Source organism: Carettochelys insculpta, chromosome 4, assembly GCF_033958435.1.
Source record: "Carettochelys insculpta isolate YL-2023 chromosome 4, ASM3395843v1, whole genome shotgun sequence".
NCBI classification, from domain to species: domain Eukaryota; kingdom Metazoa; phylum Chordata; order Testudines; family Carettochelyidae; genus Carettochelys; species Carettochelys insculpta.
Window position 1 is genome coordinate 84,445,000 of NC_134140.1, and position 13,224 is coordinate 84,458,223.

The window sequence follows — 13,224 nt, forward strand, 5'->3', positions numbered from 1 at the left end:
TACATGTAAGTTAGTTCCATTAATTTAGGAATAGGGAAGTGTACTTAGACTCCCCTCTTCTTGTTCAAGGAGTAGAACATTTTTCATTTTGATAAATGAGCTGCCTGGTTTATAATTTTTGTTACTAATGACTAGAAAATAATTTGTTAAAAAAAAATGATATGACAAAAAAGTGTGACATTTGCTTATTTCATACCAAAGAAAATAAGTGCTTCATGAAGTGATTGTACTGAACTGTGACAACAAATTTTAAAAAATCAGATTTGATAGCTATGATGCCTTGAAGCTTCTTAACTGGATGCGTATCCTTTTGCCTCTAATCTTGGTTACAGTTTAGCTCAGATGGCTAACAGCCAACAGTTGTCAATGGTGGATAACTGTGCGGTAGCCTGAGGTATTTTCTAGTGGATGCCAAAGTTGTTTACACCTAGAAGTCCAATATTACCAAAACTAATAGTCTTGAAGGTGGGTTGTGCGTGGAGACAGATTGACATGATTGCAAAGATAGGATTTTAGTGTCTTGAACTGTCAGCCTAATGCTTTCAACATGAATCAAATTCACTTCAAAATAGGGTAAGAGGAAATACTTTCTAATCTATTTTGATATTGTAAATTCTGTGAGTTATTATTGTGTTTTAAACAATTGAGTTATCATTTTAGGATTTAAATGTTTTTTTTTAAAATTTACACAAAAGAAAATAATATTAATACAACTCATAGTATTTAAGCCAATATAATGATTTTGGGTTGCATTACTCATGGTGTTTGAATGTTCTGAGGTTGGACCTCCACAATGAGAATATGAGAACCCTGGTCTAAGGATCAGTGGACTCAGATACTGTCAATTCAGCCACTTGAATTGCGATGTCAACTGTCTTTTGAAGATGTTCTGTCTACTGTCGGGATAGCATTTTTCACAACATTCATTAAACACTTGATTCTGCACTGTACCAAGGCTTGAGCGTAGCATGGGGAAGGGTACATGAGAGCTGGTTACAGATCCTTCATTGTCAGGGGCTAAACTCTAGTGTAAATTAAAGCTACAAAGTAGAAGCTTTAACATATTATATTGATGTAAGGTTCCTCAAGTACCTTAAATCAAATGCAGAATCATTTGTATTGGAGTGTCACTCTGTTACATCTACTCTCCTGACAACATCCCTTCTGAACCTCCACAACATCCCTGACCTTCATTATGCCACAATTGAGCTCCAACACAGAGCCACCACCAGCGGGTCCAACAACCTTCGCAGGCCCTGGGGTAAGGTGGGAGGGGTGACTGGATCTGTGTACCTAGAAGGCATAGGGCCAAGGAAAGTCAGCCCTCAGCACTGCTTGGACCATGGTGCTACCCCGACCCCAGCCAAATGGAGCAGGGGAGCAGTGGCATTTCAAAGGGGCTTGGAGCTCCAGCTGCTGCTGCTGCAACCAAAGTAGCATCAGCATCCAGAGCTCTGGACCTCTTTAAAATGCCAGTCCAGAGGGCAACTGCCTCCTTCCCCATTTCCCTGCCCTCCACCTCCAGTCCATGGGCCTAGATGCCTCCACTAGATTTATGTGCGCTGTGATTTCTCCCAGACAGAAGAAATTTTACTGTGCCACTTTGAGTGGCAAAAAGAAACTGGGTGAACTAGAGAATTTGGTCCTGCCTGTTCATTTCAAAAAAACAATATAAAAGCCAATTCTATAACCCAGGGGTTCTCAACTTTTCCAGACTCCTGTACCCCTTTCAGGAGTTTTATTTGTCTTGTGTAAACCCAAGCTTCACCTCACTTAAAAACTACTTATGTACTTATGTGATTACACATGAAAATAGGCAAGTGTCACAGCACACTAATACTGAAAAATGGGCTACTTTTTCATTTGTGCCATATAATTTTAAAATAAATTGATTGGGAATATAAATATTGTACTTACATTTCAGTGCACATTGTATATAAAGCAGTATAAACTAGACACTGTCTTTATGAAATTTTAATTTGTACTGATTTTGCTAGTGCTTCTGATGTAGCCTGTTATAAAACTAGGCAAGTACCTAGATGTATTCATATACTTTGGGAAGGCCTCTGTGTATGCCATGGGGTACTGGTTGAGAAGCACTGTACCCCTTTCTTATTTGTATACTAAAGCCATTATTTCTCTCAGAAGTTCAGTGCCAGGCTGTACTCAGGCCAGTGTGGGGAGCAAGAGGTTCTCACAGCTGGCTGCACCTCTGCAGAGGCAAAGCAGGTAGTTGCTGGCAGGGAATAGGGAAGTGGGACAATAGCTTCTGGCTGGCTACCTGGACTCAGTTAAGATGGACTATGGGAAGTGCCTAGTGAAATGCAATTAGTTAAAGGCACATGACTGTTACAGGGCTGGGACTTGAAGTAGTTAGTGGGCCCAGGTCTCCCATCTGTCCCCCAACAGCCACTGGGGAAATGGCTGAGAGAGGGTAATTTAGACAAGCCCAGGAAAGACTACACATAAACCCGTTATATGCTTTTGCCCCTCCATCCCCTCCTCACTTCTGGACAGGGTCTGAACTGAGGATGGCGTAGTCAGAGAGTTGGGGTCAGAGACCTGAAGGGCAGGCAAAAAGCCTCTCAGGAGGAAGCTCTGTAAGTGGTGCTTCATCCCAGAGCTGCAATCTTTGCACACAAACTGGCCAACTACTGTACTGAGATCAGCCATGTTGATCAAACTGAAGACTGGAGACTAATGACAGCTAAAGAGACTTTGCCAGTGGAGAGATACAATGAAGAGCTCAGGTGAACTGCTAAAGGACTGATCCCAGGAAGGACTACACGACACTTTCGACTTATACCCTGTTATGGGTTTGTTTGTTTGGCCACAGACTCTGTGTGATTTGGCCAGAATACTGAGTCACCAAAGACCCACTTGATAAGAGCAGCCACTGGCATCAGGGGCCAAGAAATTGAGGAAAAACTGCACGTGCACACACTCAACCTGGGGATACTTGCAAGTGGTGGGCACCTTCCCAATTACAAGTAGCTACTCCTATTGACTTCAACAGACGTACTTGCATGAGACAGTTACAGGACCAAACCCTGTTGGTCTCTTTGATGTCAGTGTTATTTCATTTTGTTGCTATCATATCTTATCAGCAAGTACTGATTTTAAATCACTGTTGAAAAAGTTGACTGCTTGCTGGAAGTTGTAGCTCATCTTTCATTTTCTCAAATCATTTACGTGCTGAAGCTTGAGGTAGTGCTGCTCATGATCAATTTGCAGGAAGCAGTGAGCCTGAGACTTTCAAAGGGGCCAAAGGGATAAGTTATGGACACAAACCTTAACAATTTTCACCCTCTTTGAAAATCTCAGTCCGGAATATTAGTGTTACAATTAGGAAATATACTATCGACTAGTGAGCATCATTATTGAATAAGCTTCTGGACGTAATACCAGTTTAATTATTAGAATACTATGGATAAAATATCCCTGTCAAGAATCCTAACATTGCCATTAAGCATTATATAGGACAGAGATAATCTTCAGCCGAATCCATGCAAATGATACACAAAATCGTGAAATCACATGCATTAACCCCATAGCTTATGGTGCTTCAATGGTTTACCATGCACAGGCTCAAAAGTCCAATTTAGCATATGAAACAATCACAAAGAATGTAATGAAGCCAAATATGCATGTGCAGTGACCATTAATATCATTGTGAATTGCATAATGTATCAGAAGAAAAGCTATGGCTCAGTATTTGAAGTGTAGTTGTAGGGCAATAAATGAGTGTCCTTTATTTGTTTCCAGGTTTGACATCCAAAATAAAAAGCATCAAGAAGCATCAAGCACTTGAAATGGCTTTCACATTATTTCCTCCTGCCGGTGCAAAGCAGACTACTCCTGTTCTTGTAAAGTCAACGTGGGTACAGCCCATAGTAGATGGAGACGACGGGTCTGGATATTTAGGTAAAAATTTAAAAGCCATATTGGGCTATGAATATAGTCAGTTGGCTGAGGATATTTTGCTTCATCAATGAATAGTTTAAGTTTTATGTAGATTATATAGAAATGCTGAATAATAGAATCTATTTCAATAAATCAAATAGTTCAGAGAAGTGATGTCAACATCTTGAGTTAAAAACACTGGTTTGTAGAAGAACCTGCTACCAAAAATATATTTACTCAGCATTTTGGTAAAAATTTGAATAAGGCTAACATTATAAAGGGCTAATGTTTAGTGTGCCTGTTCTGCTCTGTGAGGCTCTTATCTGGAGCACATTTGGAGCTCTCAGTGAGTGAGACAATAGAGAACCCATAGTAGCTCTCCACAGAGGGATGCAGAGAAAGGAGAAGTAAAAAGGGCATCTTCTGGGTTCTGCTAGCATTGTTCTTAGCAGTTGTGGGGACAGAGACACACGCTTTCTTGGAAACAGCACAATACCATTGCAAAGTAAATCCAAATAGACTCCTCATGCCTCAGAATAGAATGATTGACTGCCACTGCAGCACAGGAGTGGGCTTGAGGGGGATGTGGCTGCAGCTGGTGGATTTGCTGATATATGAATGGGTTGTCTGAAACCCCTAGCAGGGGAAAAGAAAATACAAAGGCAAAAAGAACAACCATTTTACTGACTAGGAAGTAGTCAGTAGATGTTTCAGTGTAATTTCAGAGTAATTTTGCTGGTGCTCTGCAGCCTCTGATGGAGTCTTCTTTTACTTATCCCCCATGGATATCTCCTGTACAAACCATTTGTAGTTTTGGCTCTGAATGAGAATCCATGAGGCTGAAATTCCACATGGCTCACATCTGCTGTTGCCTTTCCTCATACTACATCGTGTCTGTTGGAAACTGCACATTAGGGCCGAATAGCTTCCCTCCCACACCTTTAATGAGAAATTTCCTGAGCTTATTAATTAGGCTGTGAGCCAGTTTCCAAGATCTGGTCCAAAGTGGAGAGCAAATATGTTGCACAGAGGAGCACAAATTAAGCGCACAGGGAAAAGATCATATGCTGCTGCATGACCGGACCTTTTAAAGTAATTTGTTTTTAAAGCAGAAGATTGGTTGAGAAGTAAATGGACATGGGTGGGAGTTTCTCCTCACCTTCCCAGCCCATTGTCAGGTGTTAAATTCAACAAACAGAAAGTTGAACTGTAACAGTTACAGTGATTCTTGGCATTTAAAGAATAAATATTTCCTTTTGTATAACTGCCTTATTACAATGAGAAGTCCTGTGGCACCTTATAGACTAACAGATTTATTGGAGCATAAGCTTTTGTGGGCAGAGACCCACTTTGTCAGTTGCATTTGTCAGGCCAGGGTCTTTGCCCATGAAACTTATGCTCCAGTAAATCTGTTAGTCTATAAGGTGCCACAGGACTTCTCATCATTTTTGCAGATACAGACTAACACAGCTACTCCTCTGATACCTGCCTTATTACAACACTATTCCCACTGACAGCCAAAGTGTTGCAGAAACAATGCTATTATTTTTATGCTGTATATAATTCATATCTCAGACATACCTTAAATTACAAGATCTTTATTAAAACTAAATCCCATTTACTATTTGACTATTTTCATAGGAGGTTATTGCACTACAGTAACAGTTTCAAGCTTGTTGAAAACAAACTGGATTATTTTAATATGCAGCTGCATAGCTGTTTCTGTACAAAACACATACACAAGCACTGTTTTTTAAATATACTTGAATTATTGCTGTAAAATGATGCATGATCTTCTGATTCAGGCTGATGTTTAGCTTTTGTAGATAGTCATAGTTCCATTTACTTCAAAAGAGCTAGGTCAATTTATGCCAGCTGGTGACTGGGGCCATTTTTATTAGGGTACTTAAACCTGCAAGCATCTAGGCAGTAATTTCACTTCTAAAATGCTTATTTAGATCTTCCATAGAACATTACTATGGTGAATTGTAATTATAATATAGATAAAAATGATATAAAAGACAAAAGCAGATCTTCGAATGAGATTATGTTGTACATGGTAAGAACTACTTCTGGAAGCCTTTTTTTTTAAGTGGCCATCGTGTTGTATCTATTTGACGTACAGTGGTTATTAAACTGGTTGACAAGAAAGATGCAGTAGTTGCCTTGAAAAAAAGATTACTCTATTAAAGTAGGACTTTCTATAGTTCAGTGATTCCTCTTCCTGTAAACATTTTACAAAAAATACCCCTGGAAATGTACTGTGCATATATAGTCATAAAAACTGGTACAGAATCCAGACATAACTTTTTTTTTTCTATTGATTGTTTCTGAGGCGTCTGAGATATGTTGAACTTTCATCAGATAATTGAGAGCAAAGAATGCAGTTATCTGCTGATTTGCAGCAAGTAAAGATTCATGTGATTTTAAATAAATGGAAATGGACCTTTTAAATTATTTTCAGAGTACAGTAACTTTACTCATATCATTGATTTTTATGGCATATTTTGGGAGACTATTGAATAATGTGTTCTTCACTTATATTAGCTGATATTCTTTCCCCATTCCCTATTGGAAATGTGTTAACATTTATTTTTATTAAGGACAAGTGACCTTCATTGAATTTTTGAATTGGAAAGTGGCAGAAAACATGCACTTCTACTTAGAATGTGATATTTTTGTACAATGACTTTTAAGCTCAATGCATTTGCTATCTTGCATATTCAGAGTTATATCTGATCACTTTTCTGATTAGAGTCTGATAAATTCCCTGTATTCTCCCCTTATCTGGTAAGTTGGTAACTATGTTTTGATTTTAGAATTTTTATCAATGTGTTAGCCAGAAAATGAAAAGTCTTATCTTCCACATTGTTTCCAGGACCTGCAGTCATGTATATTAATATTAATTAATAAAACCTATAATTTTTAGTTTTGAAGCAGGCAGATTGATAAAGAAATCACTTGCACACCATAAATGAGGCACTACTAAGCAATACCATTTTTACAATCAGTTTTCTGTCTAGGCTTTGATGAAGGCCATTTTGGTGGGGGCAGTAAATCAACTTTTTTGTTGGGATACAGCAATAGAATAGCTTAACTAAGTACACTATTAAACATTAGAAAAACTAATTATACTGTTTTCTCAAAAGAAATTACATTTATCTCAAGATGAATAAATATTGCACAAATAATTCTGTATAGGATCAAGATTTAAAAGTGATCTTTTCTAAGGGAATTTAATTTGCTTTTCACAGAGCCAAAGTCTTCTTTTATGTAAATAAAGGAATCTAGAGAGTAAGAGCGTTGCTGTCTAAAACAGAAGTATTACTCCTTCATTTTCCCTTTTTTTTTTGGTCTTGAATGGGAGGGGTATGGTTTGTGTTCTCACTTAGGCTATGTCTACACTACAATGTGAGTTTGATTTTCTTAAATTTGATTTTATAATGCTGAGTTTTATAAATTTGAATTTAAGTATTCTCACCTCCCCACAAAGTCCCAACAAAGTTGAGTTAGTGCTGCCACACTGATTTGCCAAACATTCACTGTTGCAGCAGTGCATGGTGAGAACCTATCCCACAGTTCCCCCAGCCCTGTAGCATTCTGGGTTTTTTTGTGGGTGCGGTAGATGCCATGTGATGCAGTGGGGAGGGGACTAGCACCAGTTATGAAAAAAACCTCAGCCTTTCCTGCTATATCCTGTGCAGGGAAGAAGCCACCACCCTATTTTGGGGGTTTTCTGTCATGAGAAGATCTGATTGCTGCACTAGTAATAAAGAAATAAATTCAAAATGGGCCCATGTGCCCACTTCAATTTTCCAGGCTTCCTAGTGCTGAATTCAAATTCACAGGTTTCTGTTACCTACTTCCTGCAGACTTGGAGAGCAACAGAGATGGAAGCAGCCAAAGCAGGCAACCATGGGACATTGTGGAATACATATGGGAAACCTCTGGATGCCAATAAAGTCAATGTAAATAATTGCCATTTCCACACTGGCATTAATCCCACATTTTAAATTCAAACTTGGTGCTATGCTGACTCATTTGGTGGGTGTAATAATATTGACCCTAAAATGAACCTAATGGCATTCACACTGAAGACAGTGACATTGTAAAATTGAGCTAACTGCCTTAAAATTGACCTACAATAGTGTAAACCTAGTCCTATGTGTGTATATTTCTCAAAATGGGGTTTCTAGGCTGATTTTGTTCCTATATTCCAGAAGGTGTCTTCCTCTAATTTTCATGAAAACTGGTTGGGTTTGTAAAAACTATCATGCTACGAAAGGAGTCCTGTGTGCAAATGAAATCTTGCTATCACTATCAACTCCAGGGCTGCGTCTACACGTGTCGGCTACTTCGAAGTAGCGGCACCAACTTGTACTGGAAATTCAGAATTTGAGATTTGGGCTATGTTGCATTGTTCTGAGTAGTTGAACTACGCTTCTGGTGTGATTCACAGACTCCCAGTGAACCATAAGTGCTGGACAATTAAAGCTTTCTACTATTTTCTTTAGTAGGTTGAACTCCTGTAATTGGGACTTTCTTGTTCTAGCTTCTTCTGGATTCTGAATCACGTGACCGTATGCTAATGAATCATCAGAAATTTACATCCGCATCTCATTAGCATTTTCTGGGCCATTCATTAGCATGTCAGTTTTGGAACAAGTGGCATGTGTACAAATGGCCATTGTTCAGCAGCAGTCAAGAGAATATTACAAACCATTAGGAAAGAGAGCAATAATGAAACAAAAATATTAAAAAGACGTTATATAAATCCATGGAATACTGTACACAGTTCTGGTCATTCCATCTCAGAAAAGATATATTAGACATGGAAAAGGTACAGAGATGGGGAACAAAATAATTTGTGGTATGCAACAGCTTCTATATGAGGAGAGTTTAAAATAAGGTAAAGAAATGACTGAGGAGGGATTTAGAGAATCATGAATGGCATGGAGAAATTGAATAAAAAAGTGATTGAACAAAAAGAAACAAATTACCTTTTCCCCCATCTCTGCTCCCCAACATCGTGGATGAGAACTTAAATGCCAAATTTCAGTCTTGATGAAATGTGTAAACTTGACTTACTTACAAATTCTATAATCACAGCCCCAAGATATCTGACAGCAATATAACTGGCACTAACATAATGAAACTGCTTAGAATTCAGCTGTTATTTTTAGGTGTGCAGTGTTTGTTTTTCTATTAAAAGTGTTTGATAACATTAACAGAACAGAAAATATTGTTGCCAATGCTTTAAATGCTCTGAACATAATTTGTGTTCCTGCTGTAACATGCAGAGACTTGAGCCTTTAAGAAAATATTGTTTGGAAAGAAACCAGAAGTCTGGAAAGGTAGTTTTAATCTAAAAATATCTGTCTTCAGTAAATTGTCTACAGACTGAAATTCATCTGGTGAACAATGTAATACATAAAATTAATCAAAATTTCCCATTAATTGTATTCGCTATGTGTCCCATTCATTAATTCATTCGTGCCATGCTGATTAGCGTAGGTGATCGTGGCCCTCCAGCCCTGTCTATTACGAGTGTTCTGGAGCATCTCCACAGTACTGTGACAAAGCAACCATGAAGAGATACTATCCAATATTTTCTCACCTTGTCTACCTTGTCCTCGCTTTCCATTATACTTTTCTGTTGTCACTAAATTTTCAAGTGCAGACTTTCTAATTATATGGCCTATAAATTTTGCCTGCCTTGTTCTTATCCTATTTAAGTGTTCTTTTGCTGTTGGCTTTATTTAAGACAGATTCATTCATCCTTTTGGTCATCCATGAGATGCACAACACCCTTCTTAAAAACCACGTTTCTGTGGCTTTAACGTACTTCTCAACTTGTTTACTGATAGTCCATGATTTGCATCCATACGTGAGGGCTGGTTCTACATAACATCACAGCACTGTTTTCCTAACCTCCAATCATAAAGATCTGTTTGTGAGAATGCTCCTCATTTTTTGAACCAAAACCACCATTCATTAAAAATGCTTGGAAAAGACACATTTTTGTCACAGACCTTGAACCATATATGCCATTGGAGATTTATGCTGAATAAGTAATTTATAAGAAATGTTAAAATGAATGCAGTTATGTACTAGCAGAAAATATAGAGCGCACACAGGATTTACATGAAAATTTCCAAAACAATGGGGAATTTAGCGTTACGTTACATCTCCTATGTACAAAGGCACAGGTTAAGGACTGCAGGTAAAATTTTCAGAAGTACCTAGTCCCATTTTCCTCAGTTTGTCTCAGTGAAAATTAATGGGGCATTGACTCCCAAGAATCATTTTAGTGTGTGGGAGACCTGAGTGAATAATTGATATTTGATGAGCTAAAAGGAACCCCCCAAAAACTTTAGTTTGGTTTGAAACAAAGTATTGATTCTCTTTTTAAATTGGCTTTCTGATTTTTTTCATTTTTTGGTTGTAACTATTACCCTTTGTTGTCAGAATTCACAAATTATTTCAGTGACCCCCAAAATGTGTTAACTGGTGAATTTGCAATTCACTGGAAGCATTCACTCAGTTCAAGTGCTTTTCTAGGTCTAGTGCTAAGTGCCTAACTCACATTGAAATTAATGGGAGTTAGGTGATTATAAACTTTTGAAAATCCCATTAGATGTCCACCTGAATCTTTAAGTGCATAAATATCTTAAAAATTTGTCCCTAAGTGTCATATTCCCATTTTAAAATGGGACTTTATCTCCCAAGTCACTTAAAAAACCTTTTGAAAATCTTATTTTAGACCAGTTTGTCAGGCCTCAAATGTTCTCAGTACATTTTTGTGCTTATGTATTTCCTTTTTCCTATACTGAAAACTCTAAATGTAAAAGAAAAACATAAAGTCTTTGAAATTACTCAAGCTAGATTATTTCATTGTCATTTTACAAATATTATTTAATTCAGTCTAATCAAAGAAGACTGTAAAAATATGTACAAACTAAAAAAATATATTTAAACCTCACTTGGGTCGGTACAATTAATCTTGAGTTCAAGCACAGTAGACCATAATTGTCTCAAAGGAATCATTACAGTCTATTATTTGCATCGTCCATATACAATGCATATAGTATTGAATACTTGAACTATGGGATTCCCACAACAAAGAGATATGTTTTGAAGGTTCTGTTGGATAAAATTAGAAATTTCCTGTGCATTTCAGAATATGGCTTTGATCCAGTTCAGACTGAATTCAAATTTTGTAGATATTTTTTGTGGACTGGAGATTCTGACAGATTTCATTTAGGAAACTTCAGCTCACCGAAACAGCAGAGCTGATAGCCTAAACTTTGAGAACTATAGCTTACCTGGGTCTCTCAGAGCTTCCAAACTGTCAGACTTCTGGCTTTTTAGCAGAGATCCTGGAAACTCTGAAAAACTTGGTGGAGCCCAGCATTTAGCTACACAACATTAGAGCAAGCCTCCTGACTTAGGTTAAAAAACTTGAGTTAGAAGGGCTTGTACTAGTTCTCTAAAAATATCTATATATAAAGGACTGTAAAATTAAGGCTCAGGCTAAAATTGTGGTGTCGATACCAACCCGGGGTTCCCATTCCTCCACGAGTAATTTCATGTATGACAAACCAACATTTTCTGACAAAACATTGTTAGGAATTTCATAAACCTCATTAAGGTAAGCACAACCATCTATCCATCTAGGTGAGATTGTAGTGTCAGGGCCATGGAGAAAGTTATTCAGAAGAGCAGATCCAAGCAAGATAGTTAGAGAGTTAAAATGAAAGTATGTGGCTTTTAATACATATGTTTGGACATGCTGTCTTGTTTCCCTTGTCACGGTACTTATTTATAATTTTAATGCAAGATTCAGATTTTTTATGGGTCAATTCTCTCTTGACTTGTGAACCAGTAGACCAGCTTCATGCTTGCAGTTAAGAAACTCAATAATGTCAAATATGTGATTCATACTAGCAGTCCTTTGAATATGAAAACATTTCTAAAAACACACCAGTGCATCATGTCTTAGGAAGCTCCAATATCCAGAAGCTTCATTTTCTTGGTCTTTGAAGCATACTTTCCATTTACTATTATTATTATTAGTAGTAGTAGTTAATTACTATATATTCTTACAATAAGAGTGTCTAATTTAACTAAATAGCATGGTAAATTTTCCAATTTTGTTTATACTGGTCTATCTTTAAGAAAACCTGAAAATATATATTAACTATACCATTGTCACACTGTTTGGCTTGGCTCATGTCTGTCTACCTCAGGGCAGACTGCTAAAAATAGAGTAGAGACTCTAAATTGATGATATGTTCTACAGATTTCACCAGTTAGTAACAAATGGGAATGACTGGGGCGTGGGAAAGATTTCCATACCTGGATTCATAAGTTCCCTAAAAAGATTTTAAAAGGAATAAAGCAAAAATATATATATTTCCTTATAACATAAGTTACAGACATCGCAGGTGAGATTAATACAGCAACCTAGAAGGATTTCATAGTCTAAACATTAAATACATTCTTATAAGACTAATACTTATTTTGAACAAAACTAACAGACAAGCTAGCTGGTTTGGTTCCCACCTGTGAGGCTGTTATTTCTTAGCTTATGCCAACTACCTGGCCAAAGCTGGCATATGGTTTCATTTCATCACAATAACAATGTGTCTTTCCTTTAAAATCAATACGAGTTAAATGCTTGGACACGGTTCCAGAATTCTGCTGCCTGTATCTTTAAGTGCCTAAATTCTTTTAAATATATAATTAAACTCGTGTAGCACTCTATGACTTTATCAGTGCTTCAGCTTCATTCTGCAGTGTTGAATACAATGTCCATGCTTCCAATGGCACTTGACACTAAACATGTGCTTAAGCCCTGTGCTGTATTACGGAGTGCACAAGCAGTGTCCTGGAAGTGATGCACTGGCCTTAGGATTGGCCTTAGGAAAGCAGCAGAAGCTGTGGCGGGAAGTGGGGGAGAGGCCAATCACCTTGTGTCCCCCTTAAGAAATTTTACACATCTCTGAGGGGTCGGGTCCCCCACATCTTGGGCACCCCTGTCCGAAGTGACTTAAATTGTGAAGTCTGAAGATGAGAGTCCTGAAGTATTATAGGAGCTGGATTTGAACTCTTTTTGCTATTCCAGGGTTTCTGCAATGTTTCTGCCTCTTGAAGTTCCCCATTTTTCTAGTCTGTTGAGGCCCAATAACTGTCTCTAGGATATCTGAATGCCTTAAAGTGTTTTTAAAAGCAAGGAGAGGGAAGCAGTGCAATTACTATACTCTGAGGATTTGAGATGTCATGAATCTGGAGGATGCAGTTTGCTACAGGTCAGGGAAA

The 13,224-nt window shown here is 37.7% G+C and overlaps 1 protein-coding gene across 1 annotated transcript in view; it reads left to right on the forward strand.

Moving 5' to 3' along the window:
* IQCM (IQ motif containing M) overlaps positions 1-13,224 on the forward strand; it is a 93,310-nt gene that overhangs the window by 40,428 nt on the left and 39,658 nt on the right. The window contains exon 4 of the mRNA XM_074993970.1: positions 3,766-3,924. Within this exon, the coding sequence (XP_074850071.1) occupies positions 3,766-3,924 (159 nt within the window). The remainder of the gene's footprint in view (positions 1-3,765; positions 3,925-13,224) is intronic.